Source organism: Dermacentor albipictus, chromosome 6 (genome assembly GCF_038994185.2).
Source record: "Dermacentor albipictus isolate Rhodes 1998 colony chromosome 6, USDA_Dalb.pri_finalv2, whole genome shotgun sequence".
NCBI lineage: Eukaryota > Metazoa > Arthropoda > Arachnida > Ixodida > Ixodidae > Dermacentor > Dermacentor albipictus.
In genome coordinates, this window is record NC_091826.1 from 74,831,905 (window position 1) to 74,854,300 (window position 22,396).

The following is a 22,396-nucleotide window of genomic DNA, read 5'->3' on the forward strand; positions in this document are numbered from 1 at the left end:
GAGGAGAGACTGTGGAGGAGGGCTGGCTACACAAATGGCTCTTTGGCGTCCGTTCCTGGGTTTCGCGTTGTCGTCGGCCTCATAACCAGCTCCGCCCCCCTTTCATCCCCCCAGCGCTAGCAGCGACCGACTGATACCGCTTTCGTGAGTCCGCTACCGCACTCACGAAAGACGTCGTGCACTTCCTGCAACTCGCATTAACCGTCCATCGATCCACACCGATGTTAGTAGTGGGGGACATTAATGTTGACATAAAGACAAACAGCAATTTCCTAACACTTATGCGGGAGAACATCCCGTTCCTCTCGCTCGTAACGCGTCCCACGGCTGTGACAACCTCGCGAGGCACTTGTATAGATCTCGTCTTTGAGAATCAAGCATTGGTGTACCAAGTCGAACATATATCAGTCTATTTCTCCGACCACAAAGCTTCCTTCATGACTGTCAAGAACTGTTAATGGAGTCTTTGTTAAAGGAATACGTGTGAAAAATAAAAAAAAATTCTGTGATAGCGCATACATGTGTTGCTCGATTTCTTTGCCTCAATCTATCGAAAAGGTGAAACAGCTTATTTGCTGCGCTCAAATTTCGCATTAGGAAGTAACGTAATCGTCGGTAATTTTTTTGGATGGTGCAACCGAAGCTAAAAAAACAAAAAAAAGAGCGCTCGAAATGGGCCCACCGAGCACGACATCATTCAAGGACTCGGTACTTTTCCGATGGAATGCAATATTAAAATCGAGAAAAATGCCAGACCTTTTGTGCTGATTGTGCCCCTGAGAATTCGAATCACATAACACGACGTAGTCAAGTTAGAATTAGACCTGATGAAGCAGTAAAGCGCCTTCAGGTGTATTGAAAAGCCCAGAGCTTGGTGCACAGGTCTTTTTGTGATTTTGAAGCCGTCGGCTTGGTTCCACCTATGTTAAGAGTTGATGAAGTGGAAAAAAGCCGTTCTGAGAAAAGGAGATGTTTTGCAAATAGTTCAAGTGTACTGGGGGTTATTGAAGATGCGCCGGTCTGTTCGAGGCTTGATGCGACTGCAGGGTTCAACTAAAATTTGTTGGGCGAGGATTGCCAGCAATACACCACCTTCATGACTTACTTCCGTCGTCTCTGCTATTTTCATATTTTCTTCGGTAAAACTTCAGCGCTGGAGTACTTTCAGTGACAAATGACACGAACACTGGAAAGGCAGTCGAACGTAATCAGCAAAATTGACTTCGTTTATGGCAAGTACGGGAAGGAGTACGATACGTGCTTGACCGAAACACAGGAGCGATTGCCGAAGGCGGGCGTTAAATTAAACCAATCAGTTTTGTTTTGAGCTAGACAAACTGACGCTTTTGGAATTTCCAAGCATAAGCAACCTCGAAACTCCGACTAACGCCGCGGGAGTTATGTTTCCTAGGAATTGATAAACATCATCCAGCGCTTTCTGCCATATTTGTTGACGGTCATAGCACTCACGGTAGCACAATTTCGCCAATGAAATGACTTGCCCTGGGAACCGCAGCAGGACTCCGCCTTTAATCAAGTGAATGCCATGCTTAGTTCTGATCTATGCACTGTGATGTACCATGTGGTTAACGGTACAGTAGTGTCATGCGACGCCCGTTTTTTTTTTTTCGTGATTGGAGTGGTACTTATTCAGCAGCAAATATCCGAAGAGCTAAGAGCCGTAGCAATTCCGTCCAGATCGTTAAAAGAGATGGAGAAACGTTAAAGTGGTACAGTAAAATAAGCTTCAAATCACGTGGGCCATCTATCGTTTCGACTAGTATCTAGCGGTATCGCATTCAAGGCAGAAACTGGGCCCATAATTACAAAAACGTTCTTATGCTAAAATACCGGCCAATGGCGAAGAGCACTTACGAAAGAACAGCTTACTGAATACGGTCCTGCTCGTCGTGCCGTCGAGACAAGCTTAACTGGACAATATACATAAATTTCGTGTGCATGCCATGCTTATGACTGAACACCCATGCTTTTGAGTCAGAACATACTAGTCAACCAGCATGACTTAACATGTTATGTTCCTAATTCAGTTTTCTAAACAAACGACATGTAGGTGCACAAACCATTCGTAACCTGTGAACCTGCAGCCTGACTGGGATGACGGAACTCAATGTCTATTGTTAGGGTGTTTAGTTTTATTTTGCACTTTGAATTATGGTGATTCCTCATTTGATATTGCTACTGTCGCGCTTGGGCGTTTAATGAGCAGTGCAATAATCGTTATGTGAGATTTGATAGTTACTTTGCATGTTCACTTGACCTCTTGCGAATTTTCATTTTTTAATTGTTTTTTCACTGTTCGGTCGTTGCGTGCTGTTGCAGTGTACAAAAAGTGCCATTGCTACACTAATGCATATTTTGACTGTTTTGAATAACACTTGCTCTACGTTCATGTAACTCATGTTCCTCCTTCACCCAATGCCAACTTCACGGCCTATATTGTATATAGAACGAAATAAGGATGCCTCCACGCATACAAAGATTTCGTTAACAGGCTTACGTGCTATCAGTTGAAAGTCATCGACGTTCCCGGCAAAAAACTCGCTACAGCCGACACGCTAGCAAGATTACCTGCCGGCTCTTTCTTAGTAGCGCAAACATACAGGGTGGAGAGGTTTGAAAAAATCATGTTTCTGAGGTCACGAGAATGAACTTGTCACTTCCAAAAACTCTTCGTATTGCGGTTCTTTCAGTAAGCGCCGGTCTCGGGCGTTTCTCTTGTAATACTTGCACAGGCGAAAACCAACGCAATTCTATATCTTTTGTTAAGTTATTGCTTTTGCGGCTTTGACAGATAAAGTGAAGGAATGTTGCAACATTTTCGGCAATACCTGAATTCTTACTAACGTAGTGTGCATAACTAGAATAGTATAGAGTCCAAGCGTAAATAATTAATGCCAGCGTGCAGCGTAAAGTGAATGGAAGGCGATAATGCATGCTCGTGGCCTTCCATCTATCTAGCTCACAACAAAAGCTTACGTGGAAGCACAGCTGCAAAGGCCTGTGATTGGTACTAAGTTTCTGAGTGAAGAACAAAAATGTTAGGAAGCGAACACACGTAGGTCTAAAACATTACAGAAAAGACACTTCACAGCTTTATTCGTTTATTACTGTAGGTATTTACACAGCAACAATACCCCTATTTTCTGAAACTATTTTGATTTTGAAAGCAATTTTTTAACTAGAATTTTCAATTTTCAAGATGAAGTTGATATAAAAAGTTAGTTTCAACAGGAAGCAGGAGCGCTTGAAGCTAATGCATAGCACAAATGTTTAGTTTAATACACTGTCGTTTAATTATTATTAAGCGCAGCGATGCTTTCTCTTTATTACTTACCCTTCGCTATGTAGGATAATGCAAGTTTTTCAAGATCATTTATCACCGCAGGTCTACGCCCGGTACTAAAAATAGTCTGTTGACATCTCTGCAATCGTGATTGTTATGCATTACAACAGTCAAAAGATAATTCATGAAGCAAGTGCGCCTGAATATGCATCACAGCAAAAGTTTACCGAGCGTGCTCATTAGTGGCAAGCTAGCACTCATGATGTTTTGTCATGTTCACTGCCCTGTGTATTACGCTGTTATAATACTTCACAATGCTGCACTAACTGGCCTCCAGTGCTAGAGTTCTCTCGTTGTTATTATTAAAACTACAAGTATGCGTAATTTTGAAGATATTTTGTTTGCTAAACCAAAAACACAGGACCATAAATGACCCATTTATGGCTAGTGCATAAATAACTAGGACCATTTACACGAATATCTGCACAACTCAGTATACCTTCATCGCAAAACTATCATAATATGCAAGTAGAATTACACAATGACGGCCAAGCTGGTAATAAGTGTAGGCGAGTCGGGGTCAGGCAATGAACAACTTTATTGCAAGAATGAACGTGATATATATACAAAGTAGTGCCGCAGTGGGTCATGCGCAGTGCATACATGTAAGCGTGACGTAGCACTTATTCAGCCTTGCTACATCTTCCCTTTTACAGGGGAACTTAAGACGTGGTTACCGTGTCTCTTGTTGAAGGTACCGACAGGGCTCACGTCGAAGTCTTGTGCTTCGACGTAGTTCTTGCGGGGGCTCCGTGGAAGATACGTCTTCGGGCAGGAGGCTCGCTTCCGTCTGTGGGTCTACCAGGCGGAGGTGCTCTCGTGTGCGCCGAAGTTCCCGGCCGTCTTCAGTCTTGACTATCGTTGAGCGGTGTTCATCGGCTGGTCGGAGAAAGACGGCGGGAGACCAGGTCCGCTGGTTGGTATCGTACACTGTGACCTGCTGACCTGGCATCACAGGCGGCAAGTTCCTGCTGCCACGGTTGTAGTAGGTCCTCTGTCGTTGGCGTATTTCTTGAAGGCGGCCCTGGACCACGTCAGGGGGAATTGTCCGTGGTTCCAAATGGCTGGTAGGTACTGGTAGAAGCGTCCTAGTCTGGCGTCCCATCAGCCTCTGCACGGGGGACTGGAGCACATCATCACGTGGGGTATTGCGCCATTCAAGCAATGCCATTTGAAACACAGGCATTTTAAAGGCACACTTCTTTAACAGCTTTTTTTGCTTCCTGAACCGCTCTCTCAATCATGCCATTGGAACGCGGATGATAGGGGCTTGAGGTGATGTGATCAATAGCCAAGGTGTTGAGAAAGTCCTTAAACTCACTGCTGTTAAAAGGTGGACCATTGTCAGTGCACAACTTCCTGGGCAAGCCATGGACTGAGAAAATTTGAGAACACCACGTGTTAAGAGAGCTCGCCGTTGTTGTACGAAACTCTCGAATTTCAAAGAAGAAGGAGTAGAAGTCGACAATAAGGGCGAACTCGTGGCCTTCAAAGAAGAACAAGTCCAAGCCGACAACTTGCCATGGCAGTGAGGGCACATCATGACTCAGAAGTGGCATTTTAGGCTGTCGAGGCTGATGCTTTTGGCACACTTTACAGGCTTTACAGAACTGCTCAATGTTGCTGGAAATATTGGGCCAGAACATCACGTTCCTTGCTCTCGCCTTCATCTTATCCACTCCCGCGTGTGCCGCGTGAAGAAGACTCATCATTTCCCATATCTTTGATTGTGGTACAATTACCTTGTTGCTTCGAAACACGAGGCCGTCCTGTGCATGTATCTCATCCCGGTACGCCCAATACGACCTAAGTGGCTCCGGGACTTCTTGCTTGTGAAGAGGCCACGTTGTATTCGCGTACTCCCGTAGCTTTACGAGGGTGTCGTCATCATTGGTTGCTGCTAGTAAATCCTGCAGGGAGCGTTGAGAGGCTGAAACACATTCAAGAACAATTACTTGAAACTGCTCGTTTTCGTCCAAGAATCTTATACTAGGAAACCTTGATAAGGCGTCGGCGAGGAACAGCTCTTTGCCAGGCTTGTACGTCACAATGATAGGATAACGCTGAAGAGTTAGGCGCATGCGTTGCAGACGTAGCGGGCACTGGTATAGCGGCTTACTGAATATCGCCACTAAGGGGCGGTGGTCAGTTTCAACTGTTACAGCATGCTGTCCAAATATGTAGTCATGAAATTTGGTGCATGCATGAACAATAGCTAAAGTTTCTTTTTCGATTTGAGCGTATCTTGTCTGTGCCTCTGTGAGTGTCCGTGAGGAAAAAGCAACAGGCTGCGCATCCTGTATCAGCACAGCGCCTACCCCCAGCTGGCTTGCATCAACTGATAGCGTCACGGGTTTGCTTGGATCAAAATAGCTGAGCACAGGTGCTTGAATAAGAGCCTCACGCAATCTCAGAAAACTTTCTTGCTGTTTTTCCGTCCAAACCCATGCAATGTCTTTTCGCAACAAAGTTCGCAGTGGTGCTGTTACTACAGACATGTTTGGGACAAAGCGCTGTACAAAATTCATAGTGCCCAAAAACACTTGAAGTTCCTTACAGTTTCTTGGTGTCGGCAATTCTAGAATGTCTTGAACACGTTGGGCGTCCACACGCAGGCCTTCGGCACTGAGCACGTGTCCCAGGTAGCGCACCTCTCGCTGCAAAAAGACGCATTTCTTCAAGTTTAGTCGAAGATTCTGTTCTCGGCAGCGCGTTAGGAGAAGTTGTAGATTGTGGTCGTGCTCTTGCTTAGTCTTGCCCCAGAGAAGAATGTCATCCATTACTACTGCGACATTTGGCAGACCTTCTAGGACGCGGTGCATCGCTGCCTGAAATATCTCCGGAGCAGAGGCAATGCCAAAAGGCATGCGCAAGAACCTGTAGCGTCCGTACGGTGTACTCATTGTACAAAGTTTTGAACTTGCGTCGTCTAGCTTTATCTGCCAATACCCCGATGCTGCGTCTAAGGTTGAAAAAACGTTGGCGCCCGCAAGCTTTGGCACAACGTCTTCGAGAGTAGGCATACGATAGTTTTCCCGCAACAATGCCTTGTTCAGCGCTATGGGGTCTAGGCAGATCCGCACTTTATCTTTCTTAATGACTGTGACCATGTAACTCGACCATTCCGTCGGGCCCTTTACCTTTGCTATCACGCCTTGTTCTTCCATGCGCAGAAGCTCTTCCTTGACTTTGTCTTGAAGGGCCACTGGAACTCTCCTGGCTGGCACGACGACTCCTACGGCTCCTGGCTTTAGCTGCATTGTATACTCCTCGCCTTTCAGCTGTCCCAGTCCACTGAAAACGTCTGCGAAAGGTTGTGCTGCCGGGTATAACTCTTCGGCGTGAACGTTTTGCACGCGACAAAGAAACCCGAGGCGTTCCGCCACTGATCCACTCAGCGTCACGGGCACATTTTGTTCGTCCACGAAAAACGACTCTTAGTGCACTCTGCTGTTAGCTGACAGTCGCAGCCGAATTTTCCCTCTCGCTGTAGTCTTATGACCGAAAAAAGCGGTCAATGTGGCGTGGCAGGTTTGCTGTGGCTTGCTCGGCAGCAGTTTGGCATCCTTGTTTGAAATGACGCAGCAGTTAGCACCTGTGTCTAGCTTGCACGTAAACTTACGGCCTTCAATGTCAACTGCTGCACTCCAATGATCTGCCGCTTCGACCGCACTGACAGTCAGGGCTTGCAAAAAGAAATCGTCTTCTTCCGCTTGTACCTCGCGCAGCACGTTTTTAGCACCTCTGGTTTGTCGTTGCACTGAGGATCTACATGCTTGAGCGAAGTGATTACGCCCACCACACTTCTTGCATGTTTTCCCTTCAGCCGGGCATATTTCGACATGGTGAGTGGTATAGCCACAATGACCACATGGTTTCCTTTCTTTGGTGACTGCTTGAATTACTGTGGCACGTGCTGCTTCTGCGCCGTCACCGATTTCTTTAAATTGCTCTTTTCCCAGTTCCTGGGCCCGGCCAAATTTCAATGGTCTTACTGTATGACGGGTTCTCGGAAATAAGCCTTTCCTGCAAGCTTTTGTTTCGCAGTCCCAGAATGATTCGGCTGCGGAGTAAACGGTCTTCTAGGTCCCCGAACTCGCAGTTTTTTGCTAAAAGCCTGAGGTCGGTTAGCCAATCATTGAAACACTCCCCTTGCTTTTGGTCTCTTGATCCGAAACAAAATTCATTAAACGTCAAATTTGTCACTGGTTTGTAGAATTCTTCAAATTTCTGAAGCAAAATGTCGACGTTGTTCCTATCCGCTTCATTTTCGAATTTGAAGGCGTTGTACGCTTTTCTGCCCTCCTCTCCAACTGTTGCAAGTAACGTTGCTGCTTGGACTTCTTTGGGCTGCGTACTTAACTGGGTAGCCGTGGAGAACAATGTGAACTCACATTTCCAAGTTTTCCATCCAAGCCATGCGTCTGCTGACGGGTCCAGTGGTTTCGGCGGGGGAAGCAGCGTTGACGGGGCCGACATAGCGATAGTGAACCGCTGCCACCATGTAGGCGAGTCGGGGTCAGGCAATGAACAACTTTATTGCAAGAATGAACGTGATATATATACAAAGTAGTGCCGCAGTGGGTCATGCGCAGTGCATACATATAAGCGTGACGTAGCACTTATTCAGCCTTGCTACAATAAGCTCTAGTATCTCCCAAGCAGCACCGGCCAAGAGACGGTTAAAAGCGTTCTGTATTCTTTGCATGGTTATCCAGAATGTGATTTGCAACGAGTTTTGTTTGCATGCTCTAATAGTCGTAGTTCTTTTATGTAAGAGGCACTGAACAAGTACTATAAAGCGAAATTATTTGCGTTTATAATAACGTGCGACGGTCAGTTCAGCTATTGAGATATTACACGCAAAACGGGAGAGATATAAGTATATCGGGTAAATATGCGAGCAATCAACTCACCGACTGGGTTATTCACAAAAGTGATATTTTCTTCATATGGGAAGCCTAGCCGTCGGTAGGCATGTTTGGTCTTCTTGCCCCCATACACGTAGGCCATGACCGAATACCTGCTTCCGCCCGTGAAGCGCGTGAAGTAGGCACTGTACGTGCCATCATTTGCGAAGATGTCTGGATCTGCAAATTTAGGAACAAGAGCTGCTGAATACGTAGACAGCAACCGTAGACATACATGAAGACAAAATGAGGATATTATATTTATGCGATGTCGTCTGTAGGACAAAATTAGTGAATTGGTCCAGACCGCAACAGAAAATCTGCCGTTACTTGTCTGTGCACAATTTTACAACATATTTATAGTGGTAGTTTTTGTAGCAGCAATCCCATGGACGCTCGTGGGGTGGTTGTTGGATGTCATGGCAGGCATCGTCGCCAACAGTGCCGTTATGTCTCGGCATTGGCGGCGCATGAGCGACTAGCCGGTGAACACGGGAAGGTCAAACGATATGCTGTTGATACGAGAGCGAGTAGTTCAGGAGTCTTCTAAAGAGTAGCACCTTGTGGCATAACCACCTTATCCTGAAGACTTTCACAAACTCGCGTGATGTGCAGTCGCATATTTTTTTTTTACAGATATACTAGACAATAGTGATGCGCTACGGTCTACCAGAGCTGCAAGCAAGAATTTAAGCAAATTCATGCGCAACTGGCAATTTTCGCCGTAGCACAAACGTGGCAGTTGCAAATGGCAGATGAATTTGCCTCAGTTCGCCCTTCTGTTTTCAGTTAGGTTTATGAGTTCATCACTGTTAAGCAAACCAGCGACGTCCGGAGGAGCAGCAGGGAAGTAAACATGTCCAGAGCAGTGCGTCTTGAGGCAGGCGCCCTAATAAAGGTAACCGTGCTCTGGCAGAGGAGCACTCTGCTGCAAGTGCCAACACCAAAGATACTTCAGTGCTTTCTGCTCATGGAAGCAGATGCAAAGCTACGAGAGGTTCGTCTCCAGAGCTCAACGGGCTGAAACTGCGAGCAAGAAATTAGACAAGAGCTGTGCAATTTATTCTTAAGTCCATTTACCTGCTACATTTTCAAAAGCTCGTTTTAATAGGGTTGCTATCAATGGGACGGTCATGTTTTCTAAATTTGATAAACGGATTTAGGTAAATGTTTTAGCCTCGCTTCCCTCTAACTGCAACTATCTGAAGTCCAAAAACAAGAAAGGGGCTGGCAGATGGAATAGCACACTGTGGTATAAAGTTTGTAAACAGGGATAAGCTGCCGCAGAAAGGCTGGCCAACGTTTCGATAGGAGGACCTATCTTCGCCAATGGCGGCCTCGTCATTCTCGGCATGTTAGTTTTAAAGGGTTAGTGCAGTGACGTCACGTGCGGGAGTTGTCGCTGGCGGCTGGCTTTAAAGAGAGAGACTTCAGAGGAAACGAGCGCTGTCGTCCGACGTCTGTGAGCTTCGTTCCCAAGACGCAGGGGACAAGCGCGGAATAGTGGGAGCGCGGGGAGGATAGAAAAGAAAGAAAATCAGAGGGAAAAAAAGGAAAAAGAAGGGGGGGGGGAGCCAGGGCGACACCAAGACAGAACAAAAAGGCAGAGAGAAAGAACAAGAAAGAGAAAAACAAAATGTTAAGAAAGACGGGGGCCTGGGAGCGTGTTGGGGATGTGAGAGGTTACGAAGCATTCAGGGGTATCGTTGGCGGCATGTTCTTGTGGCATTAGAAGAGCCCGTGGGCGGTCAGTGCGCGAGTAACACACAGGCAAAAAAATAAATTAAAAAAAACATGAGTTGAAAGAGTCACTTGAGTAGCATAGTAGCATTAGGTCGACTAATATTGAAATAGTTAAGATGGCAACGAGGAGTCAGAGGTGCAGTGTATGGGGTGGCTGAAAGGCAGCAGCATGTTCTTTTAAGGGGCATTGCCCCAGTCGCTCAACGTAGGTGTCGTTAGGCGGCATCCAGAAATGGCGATACTCTGAGTTCAGGCCCTGATAAAGGCATATTGACTTCGGAATGTGTAGGTGAGGGGGTTTCAAAATATATACGTATGTAAAAAAGGAAGGGAAACGAAAAGGGGGGGATCGAAACCGGAGTAACAAACAGGAGGGTGGCATGTGCAGAAGCCGGCGGGGGCAAGTGTACATGGGGGAAGGGGGTCGTACAGTTGATGTAGACGTAAAAACCTGAAAGAGTATATCAAATTGAATAGTACGCAGGAAAAAATTTTTCGAAGTGGAAGACTTGGTGAGGTTAAGAATTAAGGTTAGCTGGTGGCATAATGTGTTTTGTGTCTTGGTTGATAATATGAGAATTTCCGATTTAAGTTACCGCTTTTAAATATTCTAAGTTGCCACGTGCCAGATTTTTTCCCGTCGGGGGTAGGCAATTAAACTTGTGTATACGGTATGATGACGTATACTTCCTTTCGCGAGGGGAACGGAAATTTGTTTGTAGTATATAGAGCCTTGCTTTGTCAAATATATGACCATGTTCATTAAAATGGTTGGCTACTGTTTGGGTAAATTGTGTTTTGTGTCCGCGCGGTGAGCGTTGAGTATTGTATGAATTTGTCGTCCAGTCTCACCTATGTATTATTTGCTATAAGCGCCGCATTCTAGGCAGTAGACTACGTTGCTTGAGGTGCAGACGAAAGGCAAAGTTACCTTGTGTGCGTAATTCAACGCTGTACTTTTTACTGTAGTAGTAAATTGAATATGTTTACATGTAGGGCACCTGGGGTGGCCACAGGGATTGGTTCCCAACTTCCCCTTTGTCTTTAATTTGGCGTGCACAAGAATATCTTTAAAATTAGTGTTGAGTCTTTAGGCTACACTGGGAGTGCTGGGCAAAACCTTAAGAAATTTCTGGTTGCTGGTGAGAATTGGGCAGTATTTACTGAGGATGTTATTCACGTTTGGGAGCGCGTTTTAGAATCTAGAAGTAAGAAGAGGCGTTCTTGTTCTTATGATCCTCGGGCGGGGCTTGAGGACCTCGCCTCGATTTTCGTCTAACACTGAAGTTTCTAACACTGAAGGCTGTACCAGCTCTAGGAACACTCCCTCCACAGCATCATGCAAACTGGCAAACAACATTGCACAATACCTCACTTCCAATTCCTCGCTAATCGAGAGATCGCGAGGAGCGGCGCGTTTGTGACGCGGGCGCGCGATTCATAGCAGCCGCCGTCGACAGACCACCGCTCATGCAGCGTTTTGTTTACATACGTGCGACGCACGCTACTCTTGCGCCATATTGCAGTCGTTGCCGCCATGCAGCCTGTCTTTCGCGGCACTACGCTTTTCTTCTCACAATTTCTTTTCACCAACGACGCGAGCGGCCCTTCGTCGTCGAGAAATCACGCCACCAGTGTCAGCGGTGGCAATACCCAAGGGAGCGTCCCATTGAGCCTTACTCGTTGCAGTTCGCCATCACCCCTTGCTGGAGCACTGATCTCCGTCTCACACGCTGGTAACGCGGACTGAACTTAGCAGCTTACGCAAAGGACGAACGTAGCCCTCATCACCTAATGCCAGCCTGACCCCCTAACAAAGCGCAGATGAGATCGCCAACGCGGCGGCGGTTGCTGTAGCCGCCGTTAACTCCGCGCATGCGCCGGCAGTTTCCCCTCCGCTCCTCCTCCACTTGCCGCCTCATGCTTTCACTGTGGCCTCCTCTTCCACTTTTTTTCCTTGCGTTCTCTCCTTTCGTTTCCCACTGCGCTCCGCGTTCGCTTTCATCCTTCACTGTGCTCGTTCGCTCGGTTCGCACGAGACACGACGTCAGGGCACGCAGACGCTCACCGTAGAAACGGGCACCTAAGAGCTGGTTGCACTACCCTGAACAAAACTAGAAGACATGGCAACAAACCGAAATTTCTACGCCGAGATAAGGATCTGTAAAAGCGCAATATTGCACTAATAAGTGCTTCGAACATTTCGTGTAGCAGAATAAAAGTTATGAAATGCTCTACTTGCACCTGTTAAGAGCCGAAGTTTGAATGAGCGCTGAAGTTGTGATTCCTCCCTTTTTGACTATATGTCTGCTTGTATATTATCGGCGTCATTCTTCTCTTACCACTTTTTTAACAAGTATAACACCATAACCACATTTTAACCCCTTCTAGCCTGTTTCGATTCCGCCAGAACCCAACCTAAGCTCATAGATCGAAAGGGAAACTTAACAGAGAAAGATACCGAATTTAACCCCATGTTTGGTCATGCAGCAAATGCCCGCCCATGTTTTGCCTACCTCTGACTAAGAAAACGCTTTGCGCATGATGCTTCACTGAGGGGAGAACTCCAGGAATCTCACGAAGCTGCGTTCATTGAGGTGCATGAAGTCGCCATCTGTGCAATACTGCTACACGTGTTTGGCGTTTGATTCTTTGAACGAGACGCGTGGGCGCCATCACTCGAGAAAAGAGAAGGAAGAACGAACTGGGCTCGCGCAGTGAATCTAACCGGTCAGCGCTGCAACCGCTTTTGTAAATTTAACCTGTAAATAGTTGCTCGTCTTACAGACTCGTCCTCCACGTAACAATACCAACGACTTTATAGACTGCTACACGATGCGAGATACCCGTGAAGTATGAGTTTGGTCAGGGTGATAACATGCGAATATAAATTAACTGTTTTCCGCAATGTTCCTGTTTCCGTTGTTTTCAGATGAGTTAACAAAGCTCACCCGCGGTAGCGAATGTGATAGTAAGCTTCTATCTTGTAACCTCCAATACAAGTAGCTTTAACGGCAAGATTACTTCTTTTCCCGCCAAAAATTCCGCTATCAGCTCAAATGCGTGGTGCCTTGCGCCGAATGTATCAAGAGCAAGAAACTGACAAAATCCCCTTACCTTTACCGTCGTCACGCAATTGAACAGGGCAGCTAAGGTCCGTCTGGCTTACGACCATCGCTGTTACGGTTGCGTCGAGGACAACCTTCTCGCCTTTCCTAAGGTCAGCTAATATGATCGCTTCCTCTGGTGTACTAACCACCTGATCCGACATTTCACACGTAACCACTATCGGCTCTTGCTTGAGGTCTCTGGCTTGAGACATGACCATGATGTTGACCATAACTTGTTCTTCGCTTGAGCTCAACACTCGAACAATCCATGCACCAGGCTGGAAATGCAAGACAATCAGTCGGTTGGTCATTCAGAGAGTCAGTAAATAAATACAGAAATAAAATATAAGGTAGAAATCGAAGGTAGCGTGATATTTGCAACCACATTCTTGACACGTTTTATTAGCCTTTTCTTTTTGGCTTAATGGACATTTCTGATGGCGACTAGTACATCAACCTATTTACCAATGACGCATCTACCCAAGTACATCGGTCCAACAACAAGCAATGCATTGCGAAACAAAATGTCGAAAGCAAGAGACAAGTATCACCATTTAGCTGCCAGTTGGAGAGTCATTGGTATGGTAAACTGTTGCTATCGTTGCCACAGGGGAGACGTAAACAGATAGCACCATAACCAAATAACAATATAGTCATTTGACTCACTATAAGTTTGGCAACAATAAACGCTGGCAATTGTGAACGGAAAGGGGTGTTCCAACATATACATGCGCGCCCTCGTCTATTTAGAGTAACAGAACTTCGAGACCGACCTTCTGCTTGTAAACAAAAAAAAAAGCTTCGAGACCACAACGCAACATAAGAACCGCATGCCACAGGTAATGAATCTCCGGAAAACGCATGTAATAAAATAATGGCAGAAAGCAAATGTAACTTAAGATACAACATAAAGATGCGCCAATGCTCTAAGTTCATCATCAAAGCACGGATGATTATTTTTGAATTATGATGTTTAACCAGCTCAGTAATCACCCCCAGCAGTCATCTATGAAAAAGCGCTGGAATAAACTGACCATTCTCTACTCAAGATTCGTCCTTTGCGGAGGAAACATTCGCAGTTGATTCAGTCACATTTAGCAGTCCCGCTTAGCCCACGTCAAAAACGCACGTGAATGCGGTGAGAGAAATCAACAAAAAGAAAAGCAGAAATTTTTGCCAGACAACCAACTCAAGTGTCAGGCAGGTCAGGTGATGTAATAAAACAAAGATTTGCTAACGCTATTCAAACATGTTCGGAATCCGAAGAAGTATACTGTAAACTGCAGTTCCAGGCCGCAGAACACAGCGCCAAGAAATATGCATGTGGTTATTAGGGCATGCACCAGCAAAATGAAACCTAGCTTTAACACGTACGCTTCGAGGCTTTTAGAAGGAGAGTTTTCGGAAGGTGCTATCAGAGACCTCGTGTTATCATTGCTTCCCATTTTCATAAACAGAAACAAAGTTGCAACAAAACCACCACGTGAATTGATCTGCCAGGGCTTCAGTGTTGTCCCGTACGTTTACAAAGATTCGACAGTGTGAAAAGGATTTCTGCAGAGGGCAGGCGTGGGATTTCTGTTGAGTACTCCCAGATAGTTACACCACCTGTTCAGGCCAGTCAACCAAAACAGCAAAAGAAGAAAGTCCCTTATAATGTCGCCGCTGGTGTTGAAGACCAAATGGGCCTCTATATTAAGGGTAGGTTGCGAGAACATGCGAACTCTCTGGATCGTGCAACATTTAGCCACTTGTCTAGCCACGCATAGAGGTGTAAAAGCTTCCCAGATTGACGAAGTTATCACATTGAAAAGATATTGTGTACAAAGAAAGTGCGAGGTTTCTGAAGATTTTCGCTGTTCAGAAGTATGGAGAGATATGCGACAATTTCCTCAATATATTATCGTTAAAAGAAGACTTGCCGTTTACTCATTTTTATTTGTAAACGCGCCATGCGCTCGTGCACTTGGTGATTACCGCACATAACTAGCATCTCACGCAATCAGTGCTCGTGTTTGTCGTCACCTTTTGTTAAGTTCAAAAACACCGTTTATTTACATTATTATTTGCACAGTGCCCCAAGTTAGCACATATTATTAATTTCAACAATTGTTTATGCTGGAAATGATTAATCGAGTGCGGCTGATGCAAAACGTCGATTCCAGTCCACACATCGCCTAGATATGGAAGAGTCATTGTATATGATTATGCGCCATCCCAACCTTTCGGCTGTAATCAGGGTGAGTGAAAACATGATTTTGTCCTCTACTATTTGTGTCGTAATCTTGTCGACTAAACCTTGCTCTTCATCAGCCGTCAGCCAAAGTCTAACGCCATGTGCAGCAAAATGCAGGCTGCACTTAATGCCTGCAGTGTTGTGACTGTTACGGTGGAAGCCTGCGGCGTTCATATGGTCTTGCACCTGCAAGTATATCTCGAGGATTCCGATTAGGCGTTCGATGAGCGAAATAGCTTGAGGATGATGAGCGATTAGGAAGAGGAGCGTGATATCGCATTTATTGCTGCAAATGCACGGTTTTCCAAATCGGAATATTCAGGCAGTGTGTGCAACGTGCGCGTTTTCGTTAGTGAACAATCTAAGGCTATCATGCAGCTGAAGTTGTAACAAGACGTGCGCCGCATACATTGGGAGCGTAAAAGACAATGTGCCTATGACGCTATCATATTCATTCTTGATTCAGGCAAATTCAGAAAGTACGGCTTAAAATTGTGCAAGAAATTCTAGCATTGCCATGGTATTCTAAGGAAGTTTGTACATTGATTTGATTATTTAAAGCTTATGACATCCTTTGACACAATTGTAGAATTGTGGGCTCAGGCTCCACAATTCTATCGTCTCCTCCCAATTGTGCGCTAGTTCATTAAAACTTGAAAATTTTTCGTACTTTTGTTTCGCAAACATATATCTTCCCAGTCCGCAGTTTTATCTCATGCGTAGACCGCGAAAGATTCAGGTTAGCTACGCACCAACCCAAATTAAGAGGAAGCTTCAGCTCGGGTGTTCCCATCTAAATACATGCAAAAGGAAAATTTATTTTTTACTCATCGTTGTACTCGGCAGCCAATGCACCCAATTTGGCGGTTTGTTGCATTTAAAAGAAAAACGTAATATCTAGTGGCTGTTGGTTCTGAATTCTTGTTTTAGGTCGTAAACATCTTATTGAAGATTGGAAAAATAAAAGAAATTCAGAAAACGGCACTATCAAGTTTACAACTCTATTCCTCAGCCACTAAACAGATACCACAATTCTCTGAGTTACATCCAAAGCGGACAAAATTGATACGGTACACATGGATCTAAAAAAATAAATATTATGGAAATTTAGCTTTTGTGAAACCCTTGGTCACAACATAACAAACTATCGTAAGACAAAGTGACATATCGAATCTGTCCACTCTGAATGATCTAATGGATGTCGTTTGCAGAACCAGGAAGCATAGTTATTTATTTATAAATTTCGTGCGTATTTATTTCTCGAACTTTCAAATTTTTGCAAATTCCTTTCACAAAATTCAAGCCTCAAATCAATATTGTTACGCAGAAAGACGCAGACGATAAGCTATGTACAAGTATATTTACAAGAAAATACGCTGCGCTTGGCCAAGAGGCTAGTCAATACCTACGCCAACATACCCGCCGCCCGGATGCTATCCTACTTCAAGAAACCAACAACGCCCCGACCACGCTCCCCGGTTATCAAACCTTCCATACCACCCACCCTCTTCGCCGAGTCTCCACCCTAGTACGGCGTCGTATTCCTGTTATTGAACATGATCTCAATAGTCCTCACATCGAACATCTATTCCTCGAATTAATTCCCAATCGTAAACGGAAAGAATGCATCTTCCTTCTGAACATATACAATAGCCCCAAGGATAAAGCAAGGTGTCGCTTCCTCACCCTCTTTAAGAAGGCTCTTCACGTAGCTGGAGCGCACCCCCTACTCATCGGCGGTGATTTCAACCTCGCCCATACAGGCTGGGGCTACGTTCGCACGGAAGCTGCAGCTCGCAACCTCTGGCAAGATTACCACGACTTAGGCCTTACGCTCATCACGGATCCCTCCTTTCCTACACGCCTCGGTACTTCCACTACCCGGGACTCTACCCCCGACCTCACCTTCATCAAACATATCACCAATGCACACTGGACCAATACCCAGCAAGACCTGGGCAGCGACCATTATATCCTTGCTCTCTCTTTACCCCAACTCGCTGCCGCCCCTGCCCCCACTAAAGAATTCACCATTACCGACTGGGATGTTTTTCGAAAAATACGCATAGGTTCTACCTCAGCAGAAGGCATTACCGACATTAACACCTGGATGCAAGCTCTACGCACTGATGTTCAAACGGCCACTCGGGTGGTAACTACAGATGCCTCAGTTGAACGCATGGATAGCCGCCTCGCCCATCTTCTGGAGGCTAAAGCCTCCATCCTAGCTCGATGGAAGGGGCAGCGCCTAAACCGTCGCCTCAGAAGCAAGATCTCGAAATTGAACACAGCCATCGAGGAGCATTGTCAAATCCTCAGTCGGCAACAATGGACTGAGCTGTGTAACACGGTGGATGGACAACTTCATCGCCCTTCCTCGTGGCAACTCCTCAAACATCTGCTTGATAATACCACCACCCGCACCACCCAACAGGATCGGCTGCAGAAGCTCCTTTATACGGAGACCCTTAAGCAAGGTCCACAACAGGTGCTTGACTACCTCTGCACCAGATATATCTCCAGGGGACAAGTCAGTCCACACAGCAATTACATCGGTAGACCCAACCCAACACTAGACGCCGATTTCAGCGTATCTGAAATACACGCCGCTCTACGCAAGCTTAACGGTCGTTCTGCTCCAGGGCCAGACGGGGTCACTAACAAAAGCCTTCGCAATCTCGATGACGAGTCCGTGTCCCATCTGACTGACTACATCAACGATTGCTGGCGCAGTGGTGCCCTTCCAGCCGCCTGGAAGACTGCCAACGTTATCTTAATCCCAAAGCCTGGCAAACCATCTAGCCTCAATAACTTAAGGCCCATCTCCCTCACTTCATGCGTAGGCAAGGTGATGGAACACGCCTTCTTAGCACGCATCAACAGTCACCTCGAGGACAACTCTCTCTATCCCCACACCATCATTGGATTTCGCCCTCACCTTTCTACTCAAGACGCTATGTTGCAGCTCAAACATCAAGTGCTCAACGATCGTTCTCGTAACATGAAAGCCATTCTCGGACTCGACCTCACTCAAGCCTTTGATAACATTTCCCATGCAGCTATCCTTGATCAGGTCTCCAACCTCCAGCTGGGAGAGCGAGCCTACAATTACATCCGTGACTTTCTCTCCAATCGCACGGCTACCCTCTCGGCTGGGGATTTACGATCAGACCAGCTTCCCCTTGGCAGCAAAGGCACCCCGCAAGGTTCCGTTATCTCTCCCATGCTCTTTAACTTAGTCATGATTGGCCTTGCCAAGCAGCTACAGCAAGTCGACAATATCAACCATACCATCTACGCCGACGACATCACCATCTGGTCGTACCGAGGCAGTGATGGTCAAGTGGAATCGGCACTCCAAACGGCGATTGACACGGTTGAAGCCTATCTCCAAGGGACTGGACTGCGCTGTTCGCCGGCTAAATCGGAGCTTCTGCTATACAAGCCCATTCAGCGGGGTCGCCCTCCCAAACACCAATCTGATCACCGACCCTGTGACGCCATCACCCTACGCCTTCAAGATGGCAGTCCTATCCCAAACGTCCCTAGTATCCGGGTTCTTGGTCTCACCATCTCTACCAACGGCTCCAACGCCTTGGCTCTCAACAAGATCTGTGCCCAATCTCAAAACACCCTACGACTTCTTAAACGTATATCTAACCGTCGAGGAGGACTCAAAGAAGAAAGCCTTCTCCGACTCGTCCAATCCTTTGTCATATGCCACATCACCTACGTTGCTGCGTACCTCAACTGGTACCGGGCTGAGCAGAACAAGCTCGACACCCTCATACGAGGGGTCTACAAGCAAGCACTTGGTCTCCCACATTGCACCAGCACTGAACTCTTCAATCAACTGGGAGTTCACAACAACCTTTCCGAACTCATTGAAGCCCAACAACGCTCTCAGCTTGAACGGCTCACCCATACTGAAACGGGGCGCTTTATTCTGTCCACGCTTGGCTTCACCTACCATCAGCAACAGGGCCCCAAACAACCGATCCCGACCGACATCCGTAGCTGGATCTACATAGACCCTATCCCTAGGAATATGCACCCTGAATATAACAGGGCCCGGCGCCAAGCTCGGGCCGGAGCTATCATAAAAGCCCTTGCCAACGTACCTGGCGTCACATTTGTTGATGCAGCCCGATACTCCCATGGCACACGATTTGTGGCCGTTGCCACACGTGATGGAGCCCTACACCATGCCTGCAGCGTCACTACCCCCACTGCAGAGACGGCTGAAGAAGTGGCCATCGCCCTGGCCACTTTAGATCCCACCTGTCACACCATAGTGTGTGACTCTCGCTCAGCCGTTATTAACTTCAGCAAAGGGCGTATTTGTCCCCAAGCTCTTCGCATCCTCTGCCAGGCACCACATTCTAAAGACAGCATCATCTCCCTAACATGGATCCCGGCCCATGCGGGCCCTGTCCACCCACACCTCTCCAATCTCAACGAGGTCACCCACTCCATTGCGCGAGGCCTAGTCAACCGCGCCGGAGTCACTGGAGATGAGTTGGACACCAGGGACAGTCTGACAACTTATAACGATCTTGTTAAGGCCTTTTACCTGAGTCGCCGAATCTTCCCCCCGCCTCACCCAAAGTTCAGCCGGGCGCAGGCTACCACCCTGCGTCTACTACAAACACATACCCTTCACCCGCCCGCCTCCACCTTATATTTCCGGACGTCTACACTACCCCCAACTGCCGGTGCTGTGGAATTCACCCGGCTACGCTTTCGCATATGCTATGGGAGTGCCCAGCACAGTACGCACAGACTAACACCACGACTCTCTCGTCGAGGTTGCATGAGGCTCTGCGGAGCTCCACCCTCGACGACCAAACCTGGGCGACCCAGCACGCCCGCGAGGCGGCGGCGAGGCAAGCCCTCGACGTCCCTTCGTGGGAGGCGTAGGCCCGGCCATCATAAAGTGCTGGTTCTGCAATAAAAGTTTATTCCTCCTCCTCCTCCTGGCCAAGAGGCAACAGCCCGCGCTAGCTTCTCATCGTCGTCGTCGTCTTCACACTGCTCGCCTTTTCGTGATCCCACATATTGTTCCGTAGCACTGCCACCGGCTGCAAAAGCGCCGTCCCGGAGCGACTAAAGATCGGACTCGGAAGCAGTGTAGTAGGCCTTGAGCCTACTGACATGCACGACATCACTAGATGCCAGAGGGGAGGACGAGGTTGAACCCACAGGAGCAATTTCGTAAGTCACAGGCGTCACCTGGCGCAGCACGCGGTAGGGCCCTGTGTATCGCGAAAGGAGCTTTTCTGAAAGTTTGAGGTGACGAGAGGGCGATCACAGGAGCACGAGCGCACCAGGCGAAAACTGTACGTCACGATGGCGGGCGTTGTACTGACACTGCTGAGTGGTTTGTGAGGCCGTCAGTCTAGCATGGGCAAGTTGGCGTGCATGGTCGGCGAGGGCGATGGCGTCGCGCGCATACTCGCTTGTTGAGATCACAGCAGGAGGAAGTGCCGTGTGTAGGGGCAAGGTAGGTTCGCGACCGTACAGTAGATAAAATGGAGAAAATCTGGCGATGTCGTGCCGGGAAGAATTGTATGCAAATGTTACGTAAGGAAGGGCAATGTCCCAGTCGTGGTGTTCCTTGGAAACGTACTTGGGCAGCATATCGGTAAGAGTGCGGTTTAACTGCTCTGTCAGGCCATTGGTTTGAAGATGGTATGAGGCAGTCAATTTGTGTTGAATGGAGCAGGAACGCACAATGTCAGCGATAACTTTCGCGAGGAAGTTTCGACCACGGTCAGTAAGCAGCTGTCGCGGGGCGCCATGAAGTAGGTTAATGTCACGCAAGAGAAAGTCCGCGACGTCAGTAGCGCAACTGGTAGAAAGAGCCCGAGTGATAGCGTATCGGGTGGCGTAATCAGTCGCGACGGCTACTCATTTGTTCCCAGCGGATGACGTGGGAAAGGGACCGAGCAGGTCTAACCCAACACGAAAGAACGGTTCCACAGGGACAGTGATCGACTGGAGATGACCGGCAGGTAGCACCTGAGGTGTTTTCCGATGCTGGCAGGGATCACAGGCAGCAACACAGCGTCGAACGGAGCGAGCGAGACCAGGCCAATAGAAGCGGCGGCGGACGCGGTCGTACGTGAGGGTTACCCCAAGATGTCCTGCAGTGGGTGCGTCATGCATCTGAAAGAGCACAGTCTGTCGTAGCTGTTTTGGCACGACAAGAAGATCAGAGCCGTCAGGGAGGAAGTTCCTTCGATACAGAATGCCGCCCTGGAGGACATATCGGCGAAAGGATGCGTCGGTAGGTGTAGAGCGCAGACGCTCGATAAGTGCTCGCAGCGATAGGTCTCGGTACTGCTCATCAGCGATGTTAGCGAAGGCAGACACAGAGAAAATGCCGTTGGAGCTACTACTGTCGGCGTCGTCAGGCTTATCGACTGGGTAGCGAGACAGGCAGTCAGCGTGCTTGTGTAGTCGGCCAGATTTATGGGTGACAGTATACGAATATTCTTGGAGGCGTAAGGCCCAGCGTCCAAGTCTTCCTGTAGGATCTTCCACTGAGCATAACCAGCAAAGCGCGTGATGGTCTTTGACAACGGAAAAGGGTCGGCCGTATAAGTATGGGTGGAATTTCGCAACCGCCCAAACTAGGGCCAGATACTCACGCTCAGTGATGGAATAGTTGCGCTCCGCGGGTGAGAGGAGCCTGCTGGCGTAAGCGACAACACGGTCGTGGCCACGCTGACGTTGTGCCAGTACAGCACCAATTCCGTGACCGCTGGCATCAGTACGGACTTCGGTAGGCGCAGAAGGATCGAAATGGGCCAGAACGGGAGGCATTGTGAGGATGTCGATTAGATGTGAGAATGCAGAGGCGTCTTTTTTCAAAAGCTCGGTTAGTGGTCGTGCAATGGCGGCGAAATTTCTCACGAAACGGTGGATGTACGAACAAAGGCCGATGAGGCTGCGCACATCCTTGGCACACTTCGGAACAGGGAAGTGCGCAACAGCATGGATCTTGCCTGGGTCCGGTTGCACTCCGCTC

General features: G+C 47.6%; 1 protein-coding gene across 2 annotated transcripts in view; it reads right to left on the reverse strand.

Annotated features, from left to right (window-relative positions):
• Nucleotides 1-22,396, reverse strand: part of LOC135897124 (calcium-activated chloride channel regulator 1-like) — a 594,363-nt gene that overhangs the window by 60,033 nt on the left and 511,934 nt on the right. For both annotated transcript variants that reach the window (XM_065425694.2, XM_065425692.2), the window contains 2 exons: nt 13,135-13,405; nt 8,281-8,454 (listed from right to left, as the gene is read on the reverse strand). In XM_065425694.2, coding sequence (XP_065281766.2) covers nt 8,281-8,454; nt 13,135-13,405 — 445 coding nt within the window. The remainder of the gene's footprint in view (nt 1-8,280; nt 8,455-13,134; nt 13,406-22,396) is intronic.